This window comes from Oncorhynchus masou, chromosome 15 (genome assembly GCF_036934945.1).
Source record: "Oncorhynchus masou masou isolate Uvic2021 chromosome 15, UVic_Omas_1.1, whole genome shotgun sequence".
NCBI lineage: Eukaryota > Metazoa > Chordata > Actinopteri > Salmoniformes > Salmonidae > Oncorhynchus > Oncorhynchus masou.
In genome coordinates, this window is record NC_088226.1 from 34,224,855 (window position 1) to 34,249,974 (window position 25,120).

The 25,120-nt window shown below is 44.4% G+C and overlaps 1 protein-coding gene across 4 annotated transcripts in view; it reads left to right on the plus strand.

Moving 5' to 3' along the window:
• LOC135556171 (low-density lipoprotein receptor-related protein 8-like) overlaps positions 1-25,120 on the plus strand; it is a 249,983-nt gene that overhangs the window by 190,836 nt on the left and 34,027 nt on the right. For all 4 annotated transcript variants that reach the window (XM_064989153.1, XM_064989155.1, XM_064989154.1 and 1 more), the window contains exons 8-10: positions 2,957-3,076; positions 3,315-3,440; positions 19,855-20,026. In XM_064989153.1, coding sequence (XP_064845225.1) covers positions 2,957-3,076; positions 3,315-3,440; positions 19,855-20,026 — 418 coding nt within the window. The remainder of the gene's footprint in view (positions 1-2,956; positions 3,077-3,314; positions 3,441-19,854; positions 20,027-25,120) is intronic.

Consider the following 25,120-nt stretch of genomic DNA (forward strand, 5'->3'; position numbering starts at 1 on the left):
GATGATCAATGGAAACAGGATGCACCTGAGCTCAATTTCGAGTGTCATAGCGAAGGGTCTTAATACTTATGTAAATAAGGTATTTCTGTTTAATAAGGTATTTCACAGTGTCCGATTTCAAATAGGCTTTACGTCGAAAGCACCACAAACGATTATGTTCGGTCAGAGCCAAGTCACAGAAAAACACAGACATTTTTCCAGCCAAAGACAGGAGTCACAAAAATCTGAAATAGAGAGAGAATTAATCACTTCTGTTTTTTATGCAAAAATCTCTATAATTCGGTTTTCACTTTGTCATTATGGGATATTGTGTGTAGATTGCTGAGGAATAAGGCTGTAACGTAACAAAACGTGGAAAATGTTAAGGGGTCTGAATACTTTCTGAAGGCACTATATAATCCTCAAAATAATTTGCATTTCCTTTTGCTGCAGGATTATTCTTCTGCTGTAGCAAACTGGCTCAAATTAAGATCCTATATCTATGTGCAACATCTATATTATAGTTCTTAAATTTGTATTACATAAAACAATAGAGATCCTACATCTGTATGCAACAACTATACTGAATAAAAATATAAACATGCAAAATTTTCAACATGCAACAATTCACATATGGAAATCAGACATTTTAAATAAATAAATTAAGCCCTAATGTATGGATTTCACAACTGGGCAGGGATGCATCAATGGGTCGGCCTGGGAGGACATAGGCCCACCCACTTGGGAGCCAGGATCCAAAGGGGAGCTAGGTCCAGCCAATCAGAATGAGTTTTTCCCCACAAAAGGGCTTTATTACAGACAGAAATAATCCTCAGCACACACCCCCTTCCCCTCGGACGATCCCGCAGGTGAAGAAACCAGACGTGGAGGTCCTGGGCTTCCGTGGTTACACGTGGTCTGCGGTTGTGAGCCCGGTCGGACGTTCTGCTAAATTCTCTAAAACAACGTTATTATGGTAGAGACATGTACAACAGCTCTGGTGGACATTCCTGCTGTCATCATGACAATTGTACTAAACGTGAGACACCTGTGGCATTGTGTTGTGTGGCCCTTTATTGTTCCCAGCACAAGTTGCACCTATGTAATGGTCATGCTTTTTAATCAGCTTCTTGATATGCCACACCTGTCAGGTTGATAGATTATCTTGATAAAGGCTCAAATACTCACTAACAGGGATGTAAATACATTTGTGCACCACATTTTTGAGAAATAAGGTTTTTGTGTGTATGGAACATTTCTGGGATCTGTTATTTCAGCTCATGAAACATTGGACCAACACTTTACATGTTGTGTTTATAATTTTGTTCACTGTATAATTACAGCTTTTACATTTGTATTAATTTGTAAAAATGCGTCGAATTTTCTTTTCATTTTGACGTTCCGTAGTATTTTTTCCAGATCAATGACAAAAACATCACAATTAGATGCAACAAAATGTGACAAAATCCAAGGGGGGTGAATATTTATGATACCCATCGTACATAGCTCTGTGACATTAGATCTCTTTACTTTGCCGTACATCTTTATGTTCTGTTGGAATTGAATTACATTACATTGATTTGTGTATTACTGAAGCTGTATACGCATTTGCCCGTCTTGTTTTATCTTGATAAAATAGTATAAGTGGACATGTGCTGTTTGTTATTCATTAACATGGAAGTTAAGATATTCATAAATGACCAGCTTGTGTTTGTACAACATCCTCCAGCCTCCCCCTGTCTTTCTCTCACGCATGACTGTACCAATAATGAAGTGTCAGCTCTCAACCCCACTTATCAGGGCTCTACGCTGAAATGTTTTACAAATAGAAATGTCGGAGCACACAAAGAAATGTAGGAGCACAATGGAAAATATTTGAGATATTGAAGCGGTAATCTGCATTTGGGTGTTTCATATTTTTCTAGGGGCACGGTGCTGCCAAATAAAAATGATACAAATCGCAGCACTGTAAAGCCCTGCTTATGGGAGGGAGGGTGACGGGGAGACAGGAAAACAAAGGGACAACGTGATATAAGGAATGATGGAGAGAGAAGGGGGGGTAAGGGAGGATGGATACTGAAAGGGGAACAGAATGAAAGAGAGGGAAGGTAAGGAGGAGGGATGGATAAAGGGATAGGAGGAGGGATGGATAGAGGAAGGTAAGGAGGAGGGATGGATAGAGGAAGGTAAGGAGGAAGGATGGATAAAGGGATAGGAGGAGGGATGGATAGAGGAAGGTAAGGAGGAGGGATGGATAAAGGGATAGGAGGAGGGATGGATAGAGGAAGGTAAGGAGGAGGGATGGATAAAGGGATAGGAGGAGGGATGGATAGAGGAAGGTAAGGAGGAGGGATGGATAGAGGAAGGTAAGGAGGAGGGATGGATAAAGGGATAGGAGGAGGGATGGATAGAGGAAGGTAAGGAGGAGGGATGGATAGAGGAAGGTAAGGAGGAGGGATGGATAAAGGGATAGGAGGAGGGATGGATAGAGGAAGGTAAGGAGGAGGGATGGATAGAGGAAGGTAAGGAGGAGGGATGGATAGAGGAAGGTAAGGAGGAGGGATGGATAAAGGGATAGGAGGAGGGATGGATAGAGGAAGGTAAGGAGGAGGGATGGATAGAGGAAGGTAAAGAGTAGGGATGGATAGAGGGAAAGGAGGAGGAGTAGGAGGGCTATATAGAGGGATAGGAGGAGGGATGAATGGATAAGGGGAGGAGGAGCCGGAATGGATAGAGGGATAAGGGGAGGAAACCTGCTCCCCAAAGGAAATCAGATTAGCGAGGGGCATCTGGTGCGAAGCCACCCCCTTCTGAGCCCTGCCCCAGTGCATTCTGGAACGGTTCCAGGTGTCTGATAGCAGCACATTCCCCTGGAGGCAACCTCAGATACACACACACATTTAGGCCAATATCTTGGTTGTTTTATTTATGTTTGACTCCCCGTCCTCTATTTCTCCCTTCATCCCTCTCTTTCTAGGTGTGAATGAGTGCGCAGACAACAATGGAGGCTGCTCTCACGTCTGCAGAGACCGGAGGATCGGCTATGAGTGTGACTGTCCCGCTGGATACAAACTAATGGACAAGAAGACCTGTGGAGGTAGAGTCCCATACAATATGTCCCTCTCAGCCAAGCCTTACCAATGATTGCGCTCTCTGAAAATTGCTCTCTCAATCTCCCACACATTTCCTTCTCTTCTCGTGCTCTCTCGTTCCAGGCGGTAGCTACTTAGAGTAAATGGCCCAGATATCTCTCTCTCTCTCCTGCTGTCCATCCTGTCTTAGTAGAGACAGAGTGTGTCCAGTGTAATTGATGCGCTTCTGATATCCCTCCTCAGACATAGACGAGTGTGAGAACCCTGACGCCTGTGGCCAGATCTGCGTCAACTACAAAGGAGACTACAAGTGTGAATGTTACGAGGGCTATGAGATGGACCCCAGCACCAAAACCTGCAAGGCCGTGGGTGAGTGAGACAGCCCATAATGTCCCCGGCAACCACAGAAGAGACATGGACAAACATACACGCGCACAAGCATGCATATGAACACACACACACACACACACACACACACACACACACACACACACACACACACACACACACACACACACACACACACACACACACACACACACACACACACACACACACACACACACACACACAACCCAGCAACATCACCGTCTGTTCTCAGCCTGTCCAATATGAAAGGACTTTCTTTGTATGCAGTGCGGTCGGAAAAGGCAAATATTTGCCTTTGCTTCTCTGGGCGGTAATTAAAAGAGAACCATTCCCTCCGTGTCTCTCCCTTGCTATGGGGGGGGGGCCTGTCAGGGCACTGTAGGACACAGCCTGGCATTGTCCCTCACCGTGCCCCACGGTAAACACTGGCCATGAATAGAAACCAATGCCCTGGTCTTGACTTTGTGCCCTCTCTCAGACTCAGACTGTAGAGAAATACATGGTTTGTGATTAGCATCATCATTCTTAGGTTGGATCATTACAAGGTAATGAGGGGGCTTAAGCGGGAACGGGCTCGGCTTTGCTCTAAGTGGCGTGGAAAATGCCATTGATTACCTTCCATCCGAGAACGCACATCTTTATTACTGTTAGAGTGAGCACATACTCAGAAAGCTCGGGCCATTTATTATTTGAGCGGAAGGGAGGGGGACAGTGTGTCGGTGTGTGTGTCTGTGTATGTATGTGTGTATTATTGTAATAGTTCCTTGTAGGGCTGTGACGGTAATTGAATACCCGTGTAACTGACGGTTATGGATGAAGGCCGTCATGAAAATGAACCAACCGTCAAAATCGTTTAAATGGGCACACATTCATTTTGGGAGAATTTTTTTTTTGGGGGGGGGGGGGATTAACGTTATTAATGTAGATAAACTTGATCTAATAGCAGGAGTGTTGACTAATGATCATAAGCGATTGTTTCGTTAACTTAGTCTGTCGATTGAACGTTCTACATCTCCTCTTTCCAACTGTCGTTTGATGCTCCAGCTGCTAAACAGTCTGATGTGTGGGGTTGTAGAAGCGCTAGCCTATAGGCTATGGCACTTCAGGGGGGGGGAAATAGTTTAATGTGTGGACTTTCTTGTATTTTTATAGACTAATCAACAGTGAAAAAAGGCTATGGACATGTTGTGTGTATTTGTTTCTATTTTAACGATTGTCAATTTCATTATCCTACTATCGCATAGCTGTCGCACTCCTCTTCATACTGTACTTTCCTTATCAATTCATCTAACCAACTTTCAGAAAGCCTCAGGTGACCTAGGTTTTTTTTAATATGTTTTAAGGAAAATAGAAATATTTGCTCTTGTCTCCTAGTTTAAAAAAAAAAATGTTTTAAGGAAAATATAAATATTTGCTCTTGTCTCTGACCTACTCTGGTGTGTTTGATTGACAGGTAATTGTACGGGGTTGTGAGTTCGCAGATTCTCTCTATAGGGCTATAGAGTATGTCCATTCGGAAAGTTTCCTAAAGTAGCATGTCTGGACATCTCTTTATTGAGAATCAAACGCTCCTGTCAAGATTTAATCTGATAAAAGGCCTATTTTCAGTAGTTTAGGCTACATTATTTCTCTCATTACGGCGTCCTCTCGCCATCGAATGGCCGCTACGAATATTTAGGGGCAAAGTGGGAGAAAACCCATCGGACTTAATATTTTCACATGTGGAAAAGGCAACAGACAAAGAAAGGTAAGCATATACATTTTTATATTGACATTTTAGTAATTTAGCAGATGCTCTTTTCCAGAGCGACTTCCAATTAGTGCACAATTAGGGTGTAGGGTTTTTATGCAGAGCCTGAACGTAGGGAGGGGAAGTTCCTCTTGCTGCTCCGTAGCCAAGTACTATGGTCTTGTAGTGTATGAGAGCTTCGACTGCAAGCCAGTGGAGTGTGCAGGGGAGAGGGGTGACATGGGAGAATTTGGGAAGTTTGAACACCTGGTGGGCTGCATATATCTTTCTTTTGACTCAATGCGACAGATCCTCCCCAGCCTGGGATTTCTTCATTTGCAGATGTAATAACAAAGTCTAATGGCTTGTTTCAAATAGGTTTTTATTAAGAAGCATATCCATGTAAACAAGTGAAGAAACAGAAACCCCTTTTCACATTGGGGCCTTAACAGCCCTAAGACAACAGTGACAAACATTGAAATAAAATGGACACATCAAAAATGATTTGAAACATAAATGAAAAAGAAGAGAAAAAGGAAAACAACAAAGTGTTTTTCAGTAGTGAAATAGCACGTTTCTTTGGAGTCAATACGAAAATGTGACAATCCTCTCCAATCTGACATTTCTTAATCTGTATACTAGACTAATATTTAGAGGTAGTAACTTTGAATAATAATAATGAAATGCTACTGATAATAACAAAGTGTCGTGGTAATAATGAAGTTGCGGAGTAAAACCTGCCGCCCGCACACACGCACATCAACAGACACACAACCTCATGCGTTCTCAACGATGCACATGCTCACACCAATTTACAGATAACACACGCTCACATTCCACTGTGTTAGGTTTATTACACTGACAGCTGAAGTGACGATGTCGTTAAGTACAACACACGGAGCTGGAAACTTCAGGCTTTATTTGTGTTCTGGCCTGAAGGCACAAAGCCATGTTCAGTGAACTCTATACCATTATTACCCTTCATCCAAACACTGATTCAAGGACATTGGCCCATTACTACAGCTTTTTCTTTGAAACACTTTGAACTTTTTTACTGCTCATTGGAAATGCGTTAGAAGGCCCTTGGAGGCTGGATAGAGAAAGCATTATAAGAATACTTATTTGACTTACTTTCTGAAGTGTTTTGCCAGTTTTAATCTTAGCTACCACACATATTGATTTAGACAAAAGTATCCCATATGGCTCTGTAGTTACTACGAACAGTGTGTTGGCTAATTAAAACTACGACTCCCAGGTTGGTGTCATGTTGGGTTCACATGTTTTGTTCATTGTTATGAGCTGAACAGCTCTCTCCAGTTCTCCTACAAGTACAACTCGGCAAGTTGATTCCCACAAGTCATTTCACCACAATAGTTTCATTGTATTGTTATTTTGTTTACCCTGGGTGCAGTATCACTCGCTAACAGTTAATGACATAACTGATTGGCGCTCACTGTTGCCTTTGTGCATTCGTGTGTGCCTGTGTCTGCAATTGTACTGCAGCATTCTCTACATCACAAACCGTCTGTTTCACAGCCAAATCCACATCATGCAAACAGTTAAATCCATATGTACTCTATTTTCATAAACACTGAGGTGTGCAGTTTTTTTCCCCTTCATAATCAGATGATCGCTCCTGGAGAGGGAGGAGGGAGGAGGAAGAGAAATAAATTATTTTCATGTATAATCCATTAGATCCATGTCAGACTAGCACTTTAGAGAGCACTGTTTGTGATTGAGCCCATCCAGTCCTGGTGTCTGTGTCTGCTCTATAGCCTCTGTTCTAGTCTCATTATGACAGACTGGGGCTGAGCTGAGCAGAGGCACGGCCATACGAGACAGAGCTGGATGACATTGCTGCTTGTCTTAACAGATGCTCGGAAGGACACTGCACTGTTATATATTTAAATGGAGGGGGGGGGGAGGGAGCATAGTGAGAGAGAGGAAAGAGACTAAAAGTAAGGGAGAGAAAAATACAGAGACGCAGAGAGATAGGCGAGGCAGGGGGAAAGAGTAGGATCAGAGAGAAGAGGACAATAGAGAGATATAGAAGAGGAAGAGAGGGAAAACGAGAAACAGGAAAGCAACAGCCATATGGACAGGTCAGAGGGAGAAGATCCAATGCCTGAATGCCTCCCTACTGTTTAACCAGCCACCCCCCCCCCCTCTCTCTCAATTCAATTCAATGGGCTTTATTGGCATGTGAAAAATACGTTTGCATTGCCAAAGCAAGTGTAATAAACAAAAGTGAAATCAACGATACAAAACTGTAAACGTTACACTCACAAAAGTTCCAACGGAGTGTCATTTAAAATGTCATATTATGGCTATAACAGTGTTTACATTAATGTGGAAATAGTTAAAGTACAAAAGGGTAAAATTCTCTCGCTCTCTCTCCTCTCGTTAGCTAATGTTAAGTTTGCTGGCTAGCCAGTTCAAATAATGTCAGATTGTCCTTTCTTAAATTCAGAGCATTTCGCTCTCTGAGCGTTCATAGCGCGCTATGCCACTGGCTGAGGAGTAGGACTGATGCCAGCGTTCAACGGCAGCCAAGCACCCAAGCTAACTGGCTAACTTTGTCTGGCTTTGCTAGCTATTTCCAGACACAAATGAGAGAACACCTCACTCTGTCCATTTTACACACCCTAGCAGAGCTGATTAGACTGTTTTCATGTTGTCGAGAGCATTGGTGACTGTAACTGTGCAGCTGGAAACAATTTAATAAAGTTTTTATTTTTGCCGACGTTTACTGACATCGGCCATATTCAACGGGTGTTGAGCGTTCGTATATCCGATATTCTGTGCGTGAGTGCTCTGAAATCTGAGTAAATAGCCAGATCTGAGTAAATAGCCAGCCACACTTAGCTAAGAATGATGTGAATATTAAGTCAATAAAATTTGGGTAGTTAGTTAGATAGCGGATAGTTAGCCTGGCAATGTTCGATGTATTAGTAGCCAGCTAACGTTATGTAACTAGCTGACATATCTGTGCATACTGCTGTAATGCTACACGGTTCGTAAGGATAGCGTAGCATAACAACTTGTCAGCCAACATAACGTGTAACGGAATTTATTTGAAAAGTCGCTTTATTACATTGCTCAACATTTTCTTAACATTTGTCATAATTAGTTGCATATATCTTTATTTTGACTCAATGCGACAGATCCTCTCCAACCTGGCATTTCTTCATTTGTAGATTTAATATTTATAAGTGATAACCTGAATAAGAATAATGAAATGCCATGATAATAACAAAGTGTAATGGCTTGTTTCAAATAGGTTTTTATTAAGAAGCATATCCATGTAAACAAGTGAACAAACAGAAACCCCTTTTCACATTGGGCCTTATAGGCCTAAGACAACAGTAACATTCATTTCAATAAAATGGACACATCAAAAATTATATTAAACAGAAATGAAAAAGAAAAGGAAAAACAACTAACAAAGTGTGATTCAATAGTGAAATAGCACGTTTCTTTTGAGTCAATACGAAAATGTGACAATCCTCTCCAAACTATTTCTTAATTTGTATACTAGACTAATATTTAACTTTAGCTCATTTGTATTCATTAATGCAGAAAAAGAAACTCACAACAAGATCATTATTTACAAGTTAATGGTGAGCTAATTACAGAAAATAGCTTACGGTCATGAGTGTGACAAAATAAAAGCAGGGCATTCTACCAGAGAATTTTAGAACTTGGTGTTAGGGGGTGTGTGCTGGTGGCAGGGAAGTCAGGCGTGGGAAATCGAACTTGGTAGAAACGGAGCAGTTTAATAAGTGCTCAAAAACTCAGAAAACCGAAATATACTAAATGAGACAAGTGGGTTCAAAACCCGTCGCACACCAGAACATAACTTGCACAATGCTTGCAAACAAACAATCACCGACAAGGACAATGAGGGGGAACAGAGGGTTAAATACACAACATGTAATGAATGGGATTGAAACCAGGTGTGATACAAGACAAAACCAAAGGAAAATGAAAAGGAGATCAGCGATGGCTAGAAGGTCGGCGACTTCGACCGCCGAACGCCGCCCAACAAGGAAAGATACCAACTACGGCGGAAGTCGTGACAGTACACCCCCCCTGATGTGTGGCTGCTCCAGCAATGCGTCGACACCGGCCTTGGGGACGACCCGGAGGGCGAGGCGCAGGGCGATCCGGGCGAAGACGGTGGAACTCCTGCAGCATAGATGGGTCCAACACGTTCTCAACCGGGACCCAGCACCTCTCCTCCGAACCGTACTCCTCCCACTCCACGTGATACTGAAGGCCCCTCGCCCGGCGCCTCGAATCCAGTATGGCACGAATGGAGTATGCCGGGGCCCCCCCAATGTCCAGAGGGGGTGGAGGAACCTCCCGCACCTCAGATTCCTAGAGCAGACCAGCCACCACCGGCCTGAGGAGAGACACATGGAACGAGGGGTTAATACGGTAATTGGGTGGAAGCTGTTACCTATAACAAACCTTGTTCACTCTCCTCTGGACTTTAAATGGCCCCACAAACCGTGGACCCAGCTTCCAGGCAGGGCAGGCAGAGGGGCAGGTTTCGGGTCGAGAGCCAGTGCGAACACAGGGGTCTCACTGCGGTGGCGATCTGTGTTAACCTTCTGGCACGTCACGGCCTGCTGAAGGTGGACACGGACAGCTTCCCATCTCTCTTCCGCACGCCTGAACCGGTCGTCCACCGCATGAACCTCAGTCTAATCCTGATGCCAAGGCGCCAGAACCGGCTGGTTCCCCAGTACGCACGGGGGGGGGGGGGGACATGTTAGTAGAAGAGTGGCGGAGCGAGTTCTGTGCCATCTCGGCCCAGGGCACGAACTACGCCCACTCCCCCGGCCGGTCCTGGCAATAGGACCGTAGAAAGCTGCCCACATCCTGGTTCACTCTCTCCACCTGCCCATTACTCTCGGGTGAAAACCTGAAGTAAGGCTGATTGAAACCCCCAGACGTTCCATGAACGCCTTCCAGACCCTCGACGTGAACTGGGGACCTCGATCAGACACTATATCCTCAGGCACCCTGTAGTATCGGAAGATCTGTGTAAACAAGGCCTCCGCAGTCTTTAAGGTCATAGGGAGACCGGGCAGAGGGAGGAGATGACAGGACTTACAGAAATGATCCACAACGACCAGGGTTGGCGTTGTTGCCCTGTGAGAGTGGAAGATCAGTAAGAAAATCCACTGATAGGTGCGACCAAGGCTGCTGTGGAACAGTTATAGGGTGTAGCTTACCTCTGGGCAGAAGCCTAGGAGCCTTACACTGGCCACACACTGAGCAGGAGGGAACATAAACCCTCACATCCTTAGCCAAGGTAGGCCACCAGTACCTCCCGCTCAAACAGCGCACTGTCCGACCGATCCCAGGATGACTAGAGGAGGGTGACATGTGGGCCCAATAGATCAACGGGTCACGGACAGCAGACGGGACGTACAGACGCCCAGCGGGACACTGGACGGGAGAGGGATCTGCACGTAACCCCTGCTCAATGTCCGTGTCCAGCTCCCACACTACCGGCAACCACCAGGCAGGAGGCCTACCTAAATGACTACAGACCCGTAGCACTCACATCTGTAGCCATGAAGAGCTTTGAAAGGCTGGTCATGGCTCACATCAACAGCATCTTCACGGATACCCTAGACCCACTCCAATTCGCCTAGCGCCCAAACAGATCCACAGATGACGCATTCTCAATCGCACTCCACACTGCCCTTTCCCACCTGGACAAAAGGAACACCTATGTGAGAGTGCTGTTCATTGACTACAGCTCAGCGTTCAACACCATAATGCCCACAAAGCTCATCACTAAGCTTAGGACCCTGGAACTGAACACCTCCCTCTGTAACTGGATCCTGGACTTCCTGATTGGCCACCCCCAGGTGGTAAGGGTAGGCAACAGCACATCTGCCCTGCTGATCCTCAACACTGGGGCCCCTGAGGGGTGTGTACTCATTCCCCTCCTGTACTCACTGTTCACCTATGACCACGTGGCCAAACACGACTCCAACCCCATCATTAAGTTTGCTGGTGACATAACAGTGGTAGGCCTGATCACCGACAACGATGAGACAGCCTATAGGAAGGAGGTCAGAGATCTGGCAGTGTAGTAGCAGGACAACAACCTCTCCCTCAATGTGAGCAAGACAAAGGAGCTGATCCTGGACTACAGGAACAGGCAGGCCGAACAGGCACCCGTTAACATCGACGGGGCTGTAGTGGAGCGGGTCGAGAGATTCAAGTTCCTTGGTGTCCACATCACCAACAAACTATCATGGTCCAAACACACCAAGACAGCCGTGAACAGGGCACGACAACACCTTTTCCCCCTCAGGAGACTGAAAAGATTTGTTGTGGGTCCAAAGATCCTCAAAACGTTCTACAGCTGCACCATCAAGAGCATCCTGACCAGTTGCATCATGGTATGGCAACTGCTCGGCATCTGACCGTAAGGCGCTACAGAGGGTAGTGCGTATGGCCCAGTACATCACTGGGGCCAAGCTTCCTGCTATCCAGGACCTATTTAATAGGCGTGTCAGAGGAAGGCCCAAAAAATTGTCAGAGACTCCAGTCACCCATGTCATATACTGTTTTCTCTGCTACCGCACGGCAAGCGGTACAGAAGAACCAAGTCTAGGACCAGAAGGCTTCTTAACAGCTTCTATCCTCCAAGCCATAAGACTGCTGAACAATTAATTAAATAGCTAACAAACTATTTACATTGACCCCTCCCACCATTTGTTTTGTACACTGCTGCAACTCGTTGTTTATCATCTATGCATAGTTACTTCACCCCTACCTACATGAACTCATCTCTTGGGAATGTCCATCTCTTGGGAATGTCCAGCCCGTCCATTATCTCAGCCAATCATGGCTAGCGGAATGTTCCTGTAACCAACTAGGCTCATAATTTATCAATTCGATTTTAGTATTTACAGATTTACAGATAATACGTTTGTTAAGACACATGAAAGTTCACATGTTCCATAAGGCATTTCTGACAAAAAGAAACACAATTTGATAAAAATACAAAAATTGCGTTCAAATGCCTCTCCTTTTATGTAGTGAAGTGCGACATATGCCTAGTTTCCTGAAACGTATCACATATAGTGTTTTGGAATAAAACTCTTTAGATTTGTTTTGCATGTGTTGGAGGGAAATACATAGACATCTCACATTAGTTTGACATAGTAACTTTGGTCTGACAAGACAAGGGAAATTCTGCAGTTTTCTTGTGGATTTAGCAGAGAATGCAAAGAGGGGAATTTTCACATGAGTACGACAGACTACTGGTTTTTAACGTAAATTGTAGTCTCACTAATACAGGGAATATGATGTCTCGACCTTGGTTATGTATTGCTAAACTCTTGTTTTCTCCAAGCTGCTCTGGCCTAGGCGGACATCTTTATTCTCCAATCTGCATTAATCTAACGATCCAAGAGAGAATATATACACCCACTTAGACCTCCTGTCACTAAACATCAACCAACAACTCAGAATAGTCATATTTTCATCCTTCCCCTCCCGTTCCGTCACCCTCTGTGTTAACTAAGGTTTTTTCAATAACAGTAACTAACTGTGTTGTACGTCAAATCGATTCCCCAGACCCGGCTTCATATCTGCCCAGCCTTATCATTTTCAAAGCTTATCTTAATTGGCTGCAGGGCAGGGCTGAGTTATGGCAGATTAAAATGCATGTGGACTGTCCTGTCATCACACGCACACAAACACACGCACACGGAGGGGCTGACTCTGTAGTAGCTCAGGGATCAGAGAGCAGCTACCCCGCAGGATGGCTCTCTTTGATGACATCACCGGTCCGGGCCCTGGGAGCATGCTGATGTTGAAGCAGGAGTTTTATGGAGGATTTATCTATCACTGTGACAACAGGGATGGGAATGAGGGGGCTGGGGGCTATGTTGACAGAGGCAGCAGGACAACTCTCTCTTTCATTATCTCTCCCGCTCTCTTTCTTGATTTCCCTCTCTCTGTCTGTCAACGTCTTTTCTTTACCAATCACTCACTATCTGTTTACGTCTCTCTTTGTCTCTCCCTCCCTATGCATGCTGCCACTCATTCTCTGTCTGTCTGTCTTCCGTCTCTCTCGCTTTCTCTCTCTCTCTCTCGCTCTCCCTCCTCCCTAGTGGGAGAGCAGCTGAAATTGATGGGTACAAATCCAGCATACAGGGAAGATGATTGAATCCTAACTCGCAGTGAAGATGAAAATATTTGCTCCCCGCGCTGTGGCCTGTGGGGGCCTGGGACTGAGAAACCCATCCAGGCGTGTCGGGGTTGTGTGTCTGCGTGCGTGTGTATGTACGTGTGTGTGTCTGTCCTGGTTCAATACATGCAGCCAACTCAGAGCGCCCTGGCCTGATGGAACAAGTGCCCCGACTTTGTCTTGATTGTCTACGGGATGAGGAGGGATGAGGGGAGACGGTGGAAAAGAGTGCGAGGGAGACGGGAGGGAGGGAGAGATGAGGCTCCATCCATCACTCTCAGCTCATTCCTGTCAATCACTGTCAGTTCAGGGCCATTTTAAAACACATTCACCCAGACCATGGGCCAGTTAACACCTGACTGCCTGTCTTTTTTTCTCCCTCTCTCTCTCTCTCTCTCTCTCTCTCTCTCTCTCTCTCTCTCACTCTACCTCTCTCTCACTATATATCTGCCTCTCTTTCTCACTCTCCTTCTCCCTTCCTTACTTCTCGCTCTCTCTCCAATTAACTCTTGTTCTCTCTCACTCTCTTTCTCACACTGTCTCTCTCTCTATCATCTTTCTCTCTCTCACTCATCCTCTCTCTCTCTCGCCCTCCCACCATCTAGACACAGATAACAGATACTTGAGATGGTGATTCTCTGAGGAGGTTGGAGAGAGAACCGCTCTTGAAGGGTGTGGGCTTACTGGGCTACATGTTGAGAACAGTGTCTCTATGACCCTCATCTCAAATCAAATTGTATTAAATCCTTTTACTCGTAAACGTCAGTTGTGGATAAACAATGAAAAGCTTACTTATGGGCTCTTCCCAATAATGCTGAGAGAAAGAGAAGAGGGAAATAATAGAAAAGTGAAACACGCAATGATAAAAGTACTAATAGATACACAATGATTAACGATAGCTTGGCTATATACAAGGGGTACAAGTACCGGGTCGATGTGCAGTGGAAGATATGTACATATCACTAGTGACAGACAGTAGCAACAGCGTATGTGACGATATAAAAAAGTTTATTAAAATAAATGGTCAATGCAGATAGTCAGGGTAGCTGTTTGGTTAACTATTTTGCAGTCTTATGTCTTGGGGGGTAGAAGTGCAGGGTCCAGTTGGTTCCAGGTTTGGTGCATCGGTATCGCTTGCTCTGCGGTAGCAGAGAGAACAGTCTATGACTAGGGTGGCTGGAGTCTTGGGCAATTTTTAGGGCCTTCCTCAGACACCGGTTGGCATAGAGGTCCTGGATAACTGGTGTAGCTCCTTGCGTGATGTAGTTCCTTGCAGTGGGATGCCAAGCAGTTGCCATACCAAGCGGTGATGCAGCCAGTCAAGATGAGCTCTCAATGGTACAGCTGTAGAACTTTTTGTGGATCTGAGGGCACATGCCAAATCTTTTCAGCCTCCTGAGGGGGAAGAGATGTTGTCGTACCCTCTTCACGACTGTGTTGGTGTGTTTGGACCACAATAGATCCTTAGTGATGTGGACACCGAGGAACTTTAAGCTCTCAACCTGCTCCACTACAGCCCCTACAATGTGATTGGGGGCGTGCGCGGCCCTCTGTTTCCTGTAGTCTTGCTGACATTGAGCGAGAGGTTGTTGTCCTGGCACCACAATGCCAGGTATCTGACCTCCTCCCTATAGGCTGTCTCATCGTCATCAGTGATCAGACCTACCACCGCCATGTCGTTGACAAACTTCAAACTTTTTACTGCAGCGGGCTAAATCAGGGTCACACAGTGATTCTTGGTCGTCTTAATGAAACAAAAGTATACACCTCACACACATGGTTATGGGCTTAAAAAAAGAAGACACCTTGTACCATGTCGGATATAAAGTTGAAATGTATTACATTTTAAGTTTGCATCCCAATGTTACACTTTATAAACATCACAAAAGACTGAAATATAACAGAAACACCGGATTGTGTCCGTTTTTAATTTTGACAAATATGAATAACACTCCACCCATGAGGCCAAAGAAGGCACCTTTGGTGGTGTTGGAGTTGTTCTCGGCCCTCCGTTTTCTGTTGTCCATGATCAGCTGCCAGGTCACTGACCTCCCACCCTATAGGCTGTCTCATCATCCTCCTTATGTCGTCTGCAAACTTACAGTTGGTTCTTTCTTTAAAAGTTACAAGTTTATGCCATGACCGTTAGTGGTAGATGGTGGCATTCTGTCATTGCACCACACTATCACAAAGGAGGAGTTAGAACTCTGATCTATCGGTCGTCTAAACTGTGGCAATTAAAGGAGGCGTTATCATCGTCCTGCATCAGGCAACAACAACAAGAACTGTCGGTTGGTCCTGGAGTTAAGAGAGAACTTTGGTAAATACAATGGGGTAATTTCACTTGGCATGTGGACTGACGATTTTCAAAAGAAAATAGTCACGGCGGGCTTTTGGTTTCTCTCCCTCTAAAAACAGAAATAAATCAATTCTAAATAACTGGCTTTATTTACAAATTAGTAAGGATGTCTCACCCCATGTTCAAGAATGGCCTTTTTCCCTTCACTTTTGGTTATTTGAAACAAAATCATCTCCAAAATATCGTTATTTTTTAAACAAAGGGATTATTGTTATTATTAACCCTGCATTATAATAACATAAAAGCCTCTTAGATATTCTCACAGGTCAGATTTGCCCTAACGAAAAAATGCGTCTTAGATATTAATTTAGAATCCTCCAATCCTCTACATGTAATTATTGAAGGAGAGTCACATCCTTGGCATAGAGTCAGGCGACATTGGCGGAGTTGAAGAGAGCGAGGAACGAGATGGAGTCACAATTCATGCCAGGCGATTATTTCAACTACATTTTAGTTGAAACAAGTTCGATCAGGTTTAAATCGGGAGACCTACATGTAGAGATAAAAATATAGATATTTAGATATGTTGTTGAGTAATGTGCTGTTAAAATTGTTGTAGGTCTTATGTGTTTATTTAACCTTTATTTTACTGCATGAAGGTCTACTTACTGTGCTGGTGTCTTGACCCAGTTTATTCCCCCATTTGCAATGCAAACCATAACGAATTACTATGGGAATAAATGGAAGGAAATGCAAGTAGAAGGGGGGAAAAGTAAGGAACTTCTCTGTCGGCCCTGGAGGCCTTTTTCACCAGGGCTTTTAGCAGGACAATAGACACGATGTGGTCCCAGAAACACCTCTCTGACATAGGGTCCAACATATCCCTTGATGATGCTCGGGCCGATTCCGGTGTGAGTTATCTGGCCTAAATGTATTACTTGGGTCTCGGGCCGATTGGGGCTACTCTCTGGCAGATGATTACACGGGCTGCTTTATATAACATTTCATTATTTATTTATTTCCCCATATTTTATCATTGTTTCTGTGATCAAAAAACATGTAACTAACATTTAAATTAAGTTCTTTAAGAGTCCTGTTTAAGTAGTATTTTAGTATTTTGATACTTTTTTATTTCGTTATGGATCCATAATGAATTACTATGGGAATAAATATCACTGAATGAGATGTGGGCAACTATTTCAGCACCATTTGGCGCTGCTCTGAGACTTTTATTTCACTGAATCTCTGTTTGCGTATTGGTTAGCCTACAATTAGGGTGTGGAAATGTTAGGATAATTTTGCTCTTAGTACAGTAGCCTACCCTCGACCGGCATGAGGTGGAAAAAGTATTCAATTGTCATACATACATAAAAGTAAAGATACATTATTATAAAATGACTCAAGTAAAATTGAAAGTAACCCAGTAAAATACTACTCAGATTTTAAATGTACTTAAGTACAGTGGTGGAAAAAGTACTCATTTGTCATACTTGAGTAAAAGTACAAAGTAAAAGTAAATGCTACACATCAAATTCCTTATATTTAGCAAACCAGATGGCACAATTTCATTTTTTATTACTTTTTTTGACATTCATGGGTACACACCAACACTCAGACATAATTTATAAAGGAATTTATGTTTAGTGAGTCCACCAGATCAGAGGCAGTAGGGATGAGCAGGGACGTTCTCTTGATAAGTGTGTGAATTGGACCTTTTTCCTGTACTACTAAGCATTCAAATTGTAACTAGTACTTTTGGTTGCCAGGGAAAATGTATCACAAGTACATCATTTTCTTAAGGAATGTAGTGAAGTAAAAGTAGTCAAAAATTGAATAGGAAAGTGAAGTACAGATACTCCAAAAAACTACTTAAGTAGTACTTTCAAGTATTTGTCTTAAGTACTTTACACCACTGCCGACCGGTCACATTGTACAGCGCCATATTTTCCTGAGGGTTTTGTTTTTCGCTTTTCTTGGAATAGAAACACCATAGTATTAATCAAATTAATTAAGCTACATTTCTTCAAATCAGTCCCATATACTAAAATTCTCTAGTACAGTCAATATTAAAAAATATGCCCTCTGGTAGCCAAACTAGCACTAACTAGCATTAATGGCAACAATGGCTGACGCTTAAATAACGTGCCATAGAATTCTGCGGCAGCCCACAAGACGTGCTGTAGTACGACGCAACTTTTAAAAGAAGAACCACTGTAATGATGGTGTTGGAGTCGTGTGCGGCCACACAGTCGTGGGTGAACAGGGAGTATGGGAAGGGACTAAGCACACACCGCTAAGGGGCCCCCGTGTTGAGGGTCAGCGTGGCATATGTGTTGTTGCCTACTCTCACCACCTGGGGGCGTCCCGAATGTTGACATATTATGGATGGACATATATTTTTTGATGCATTAATTCTGTGTGGTTACAGGGTTAATTCTGCGTGGTTACAGGGTTAAAATAGAAGCAACTCAACGTTTTGGGGAAAGTTTAAAACTAAATAATCAAAAATGACATGCTATTACCGTCAGGTATCATCCGTATTCTCATGGCTTGCATTGTGAACTGCAGTAGCGATATGGTCTGAGCAGAACGCTTTGGCTCCGAGCATTACGAGTTTGCGCCCAGTGCTGGGCAATCATTTTAAATTTTGGGGTTGAGTGCCAAGGAAGGCATATATCAACGATGTGTGTGTGTGTGTGTTTACTGTTACCGTGTGTGTTTGTGCGTGCATCGTGATTCAGGGTGTGCGTGCCGTTGCATTGGAGGTCAAATCAAAGGTAAGGCCGGCCTCTTTCCGTGTGGGAATTATTCAAAAACATGAGTCATGCTCTTTCCCTCTGCTTTGGGTAGACGTATGCCGTGGGTAGAAGACATTCAAACAGGAGCACACACACACACCACCCCAGGAAAATAACCCGGGCTCCGTGTGTCCATGTGAGAATTATTCGAAAACATTAGTCATGCTCGTTCACTTTGCTGAGAAATATGCCGTGGGTAGAAGACGTACAAACATGAGCACACACACACCACCCCAGGAAAATACACGGTTTTGAGGATCTGCAGTATCAGGAATAAAATAGCATGCCACTGTCTGGTGATTCATGGACCACATTCTCCCTTTATGTCCTGAGATAGACAGAGACAGGAAGGAAGAGAGGGTGTTGAAGAGACAATTATGGTAGTATCCGTGAACAATTATCTTTGTTGAAAAGGGGAAACGGAGACCTATATTCTGAGTTCATAGGTCAAGCCATACGGTAACTATCATCTTAAAGACATGCGCCAGAACTTTGGCGCCTAAGTTTGGGCTGGATGTATCAATGTGTCGTTCATACATGCATAGTCTATGAACAGAAGTGCTGTCTTACCTCAATTAGCCACGGAACCCCTAGTTTGAAAGCGACTGTTTTCTCAAATCTGTGCGAATGCCATTTTCCCATTTTTCCTTCTCCTCTAGGTATTGCGAACAAACTGAACTTTGGCTTTTTGTTAGGTTCAGGCAGTATGGTTCAGGGGTGTCGTTCTCTTTGGTGCGAGTGTACATTCTAAGTTTAGGTTCAAACCAAATAATCAGCTGCTCATTTTCAGAAAAAGCTTGTCCTGGATTCGGTTAACGACACATGGTAATTTGTTCCTGCAAATCAGTTACCCCCAAAAATCTAAGGCAATCATCTCTTGTAAGATATACTGGTGCTGAGAAATACGCACAAGTAAAAAGTGTGACAACGAACCGCGGTCTTCTCTACCTTCCTACCTGTTTAACCTGTTTCACATAATTCGAATTTTGGCCTTTGCCAGAACGGCCCATAGAGCCAGAACGGCACACATCCTATCACCTGTTTCCGTAGCATGAGGCAAATTGACGTACAAGTGCACCCCCTAGACAGGATACTGGTCGGGCTCAGGGCCCAACCCTCAATCAATCAGCCTTAAGGCTGAGTACCAAGGCAAGCAGAGAGTCTTCAGGTCCCTCTTGACTGGGGACTTAACCCTCTCTACCGATGTTCTCGTCGCAGTGACGGTCTCATGGTTGTTTTCTGTCTACGTTCCGTCTCGGGGCGCGCTTCTTCTTCTCCGTTGTGGTAACACTTGCCTCGGTTCGGTCAATGTTTTCATCAATTGGAATGTTCTCATGCTGCGTCTCTCTGTTGTCTCCCAGGGAAGAGCCCGTACCTGATGTTCACCAACCGTCACGAGATCCGTCGTATTGACCTAGTGAAGAAAGACTACACCCAGGTGGTCCCCACGCTGAAGAACGCTGTAGCCCTGGATGTGGATGTCACCACCAACAAGATGTACTGGTGTGACCTCTACCACCGCAAGATCTACAGGTAACGCATACACACACACACATACACACACACAGTGCACAATCCAATATTAAGTACACTCACTCGAAGCTTTTATCCATCTGCTGTCTGTGTGAATCAAATGAGAGGGCGCTTATCGGCCTGACATTACAGAGTGGCCTTGCTCGTCTCTCTACTCTCTCCTCTCTTGACTGACTGAGTGTGTACGCTGATGGCTACTGAAGGCTGCACCACACCACTACTCCCTACGTGTACAGATAGTGGCGGGCTCATGAGTCACAGCTCTACCCATCCAGGCCTATTTGCATTGAGAGTGCCTCATTAGTGTGCAAAAGAAAACTACTGGACATACGTACGAGCTTCTATTTCTGTCAGAGTAAACAATGTGCTGATTGCCAGAACATTCAGAGTGAGGTGGAAGAAACCGTCCGGCTCTTCCTCGACACTTGCTTCTTTCTCATCCACCGCTCCTCAAATCTCTCTTGTTGATGACGCCGATGCCTGAAGTACACCGGGAATGGAGAGACGGATAGTGCAGGCTGTTTGTCCTTCACACCTATAGCCAGAAACACACACTGGTGTGTGTGTGTGTGTGTGTGCGTGTGTGTGTGCGTGTGCGTGTGCGTGTGTGTGTGTGACAAGCTTGCCACCATCCCTTCCTGTATCTGTTGGTGTAACTCTAAGCCTGCCAGGTAGTGGGAAGGAGGGAGGGGCACTAAATCATCTCAGTCGGACCATATGCTGCCTCTAATTCCTCAGCCTGAATAATCAACCCCATTACTCATCACACACACACACTCACGCACCCACACACACCCCAGGGCCTGAGAAGGAGAGAGGACACAAATACACTCATTTGGAATTTATATGTAGCCTGTATGTAATCCACTTCAGAAGTAGCACGTTAGCACATACCAGTGCAAAGAACCTGTACACCTCCTTCTGGAGTGCCACGTCAAGTGCACATGCTGTAGTATTATTGTATGAGTATCATTCCTATACACTTTTCCGCACTCGGGTCTGAAATTGCAGTGTTGTGTACCAATCCCTGCCGTGCTAATGTTAGCCACCGCCCACGCAGCTCGATACCCACTGGGAAGCGACGGATATTATAAGTTCCCCTGTTGTGTACCAGTCGTAACTTATTACGCGGGATTGGTTCTTTGGGGAGGAGTGCTGAGGTGTGTCTGTGGTGAGCCAGTGTTATCGTCCTCCCTCATTATTCTATCTCTAATTAATGGTGATTAGCGTGGTGGCGGTCTATGCAGTCGATGCAGCCCTGCTGGGACTATTACATCTGAGATGAACAATAAATAAATAAACAATAGCACAGCTAATTAACGAGACAATCTACCTCCCCTGTCTGTCCCCATCCGTCTCTCTCTCTCTCTCTCTCTCTCTCTCTCTCTCTCTCTCTCTCTCTCTCTCTCTCTCTCTCTCTCTCTCTCTCTCTCGTGTTCTTCCCCATGTGTATCTCATCAGTCTCTATCTCATCCTGCTCCTAAGTCTTACACCGCTCTCCCGTTTTCTTATTCAACACCGTCCTTCTCGGGTTCCACTCTCCCGGCTTTTACTCCCTTGTTGTGTTAGGGTGTAAATTGTGACATTGCGTCCCGGTAATACCAAATCGCTCCTACAGGCCTAGCCAGGTAGTGGAGGTGTAATGTTCCGCAGTGAAGCTGCTCTGTCTCCTCTCAGCTCGTCTCATTGCTGTTACTCAGACAAGTCAGACAAGAAGAGTGGCTGGCTGTCTGCTGATCAAAGGAGACAGGCCCATCCGAACAGCTGTTTTCTGTAGGAAGTACTGATGTTGGATCTTAATTTGATCATCAATTTGCATGAGAACGTTCCTGCAATGCAGGAAATGTAAAACTTATAGAGTATTTGAGTTCTAAAATGGCTTCTGAAGTTTGTAATTTCCACTTAGAATTTTTGTTTTGCCCTTACAAAAAAAATGTATCAACCCCAACAAAAATGTCCCTTATTTATAATCCAGATTTAGCTATTCACATTTCCTGTTGCTGCAGGATTTTTCTCCTGCTGTAGCAAACTTGCTCAAATTAAGATCCTACATCTGCAGGAGGAGGGCAGAAGTTGTTGAAGGTTTGTCAGGTTAAAGTGTCCCTATCTGGGTATTACTGGCCAGTACAGTCCCTCCCCCACGGTGACAAGAGCCTATCAGAGGTTTTACTGGTCAGGATAGTCCCCCCTCATAGTGACAACAACCTATCAGAGGTACACTACATGACCAACAGTATGTGGTCATCTGCTCGTCAAACATCTCATTCCTAAATCATGCTCATTAATATGGAGTTGGTATGGAGTTGGTCCCCCCTTTGCTGCTATAACAACCTCCACTCTTCTGGGAAGGCTTTCCACTAGATGTTGGAACATTCGGCCACAAGAGAATTAGTGAGGTCGGGCACTGATGTTGTGCGATTAGGCCTGGCTCACTGTCGTCTTTCCAATTCATCCCAAAGGTGTTCGATGGAGTTGAGGTCAGGGCTCATTGCAGGCCAGTCTAGTTCTTCCACACCGATCTCGACAAATCATTTCTGTATGGACTCCGCTTTGTGCACAGGGTAGGGCTGTCCCTGACCCCAAAAAATCTTGGTCGACAGAAAGTGGTCTGTTCTTTCGACCAATCGGTGTGAAAGTATTCGGACCCCTTGAACTTTGCGACCTTTTGCCACATTTCAGGCTTCAAACATAAAGATATAAAACTGTATTTTTTTCTGAAGAATCAACAACAAGTGGGACACAATCATGAAGTGGAACGACATTTATTGGATATTTCAAACTTTTTTAACAAATCAAAAACTGAAAAATTGGGCGTGCAAAATTATTCAGCCCCTTTACTTTCAGTGCAGCAATCTCTCTCCAGAAGTTCAGTGAGGATCTCTGAATGATCCAATGTTGACCTAAATGACTAATGATGATAAATACAATCCACCTGTGTGTAATCAAGTCTCCGTATAAATGCACCTGCACTGTGATAGTCTCAGAGGTCTGTTAAAAGTGCAGTGAGCATCATGAAGAACAAGGAACACACCAGGCATGTCCGAGATACTGTTGTGAAGAAGTTTAAAGCCGGATTTGGATACAAAAAGATTTCCCAAGCTTTAAACATCCCAAGGAGCACTGTGCAAGCGATAATATTGAAATGGAAGGAGTATCAGACCACTGCAAATCTACCAAGACCTGGCCGTCCCTCTAAACTTTCAGCTCATACAAGGAGAAGACTGATCAGAGATGCAGCCAAGAGGCCCATGATCACTCTGGATGAACTGCAGAGATCTACAGCTGAGGTGGGAGACTCTGTCCATAGGACAACAATCAGTCGTATATTGCACAAATCTGGCCTTTATGGAAGAGTGGCAAGAAGAAAGCCATTTTTTAAAGATATCCATAAAAAGTGTTGTTTAAAGTTTGCCACAAGCCACCTGGGAGACACACCAAACAAGTGGAAGAAGGTGCTCTGGTCAGATGAAACCAAAATTGAACTTTTTGGCAACAATGCAAAACGTTATGTTTGGTGTAAAAGTAACACAGCTCATCACCCTGAACACATCATCCCCACTGTCAAACATGGTGGTGGCAGCATCATGGTTTGGGCCTGCTTTTCTTCAGCAGGGACAGGGAAGATGGTTAAAATTGATGGGAAGATGGATGGAGCCAAATACAGGACCATTCTGGAAGAAAACCTGATGGAGTCTGCAAAAGACCTGAGACTGGGACAGAGATTTGTCTTCCAACAAGACAATGATCCAAAACATAAAGCAAAATCTACAATGGAATGGTTCAAAAATAAACATATCCAGGTGTTAGAATGGCCAAGTCAAAGTCCAGACCCGAATCCAATCGAGAATCTGTGGAAAGAACTGAAAACTGCTGTTCACAAATGCTCTCCATCCAACCTCACTGAGCTCGAGCTGTTTTGCAAGGAGGAATGGGAAAAAATTTCAGTCTCTCGATGTGCAAAACTGATAGAGACATACCCCAAGCGACTTACAGCTGTAATCGCAGCAAAAGGTGGCGCTACAAAGTATTAACTTAAGGGGGCTGAATAATTTTGCACGCCCAATTTTTCAGTTTTTGATTTGTTAAAAAAGTTTGAAATATCCAATAAATGTCGTTCCACTTCATGATTGTGTCCCACTTGTTGTTGATTCTTCACAAAAAAATACAGTTTTATATCTTTATGTTCGAAGCCTGAAATGTGGCAAAAGGTCCCAAAGTTCAAGGGGGCCGAATACTTTCGCAAGGCACTGTAACTGCAAGTATAATACAAATGTCCAAAAGACATGCCTCTGTACAAAAGCTTTAACTCACAGCAAAGGTTCTTTCACCCTTGTCAGCCTGTTAGTTAAGGAAGAGACATAGCGTAGCTACTTCAGAGGAACCAGGAAGTAATTACCACTAAGTAATTACCACTAGTGAACCAGTAGGCGACGCAGTAACTCACTGCTCTCTGCCATCTTGTCAATGATGTCGTCTTTGTCAAGTTCCATAAGAATCTCCTTCTCTGTTGACATCGAAAGGAAGGCTTCAAGTTTCACTTGAGTGAGGGAGGTTCTTAGGTGGTTCCTCACAAATTTCCGGGTGGAGAAGGTCCTCTCACAAGACACCTAGATGGATAGGGTGAGGAGGTTGTACTTAGACGGGGGAAGATAGCAGCATATCGGGCAGTTTTTACATGTGGAACAACTTCTGCTGACCAACTCGCACACTTTCATCAGGATCATCAAAGCCTTTCCCTGGTGCATCACTGGCGGCGGGGGCCCTGGTGTTGTACTTCTCCAATGCTGACTGTTTCAGTCATTCCCACCGTTGTGCAAGGCTGATCAGTTCAGCCTGCAATGCCTCGACAGTGCGATTAGTTCATCACATTCCAGTAAGCATTTGCTGAGCTCCTTCATGGCTGTCTTTGGGAAGCCCTTTTCTCTGATCTCAGGGAAATGCTTCGGATTCATGCAGGAGACATCTGTATACAGCACTGCATCTACTGCATAACGGAGGTGAACACTTTCAACAACAGTGTCCAGTACCACGTTGTGCATCTCGATTTTCTAATCCATGTCTGCATTAGCAATGGGCTCGTCTTCTGCCAACTCA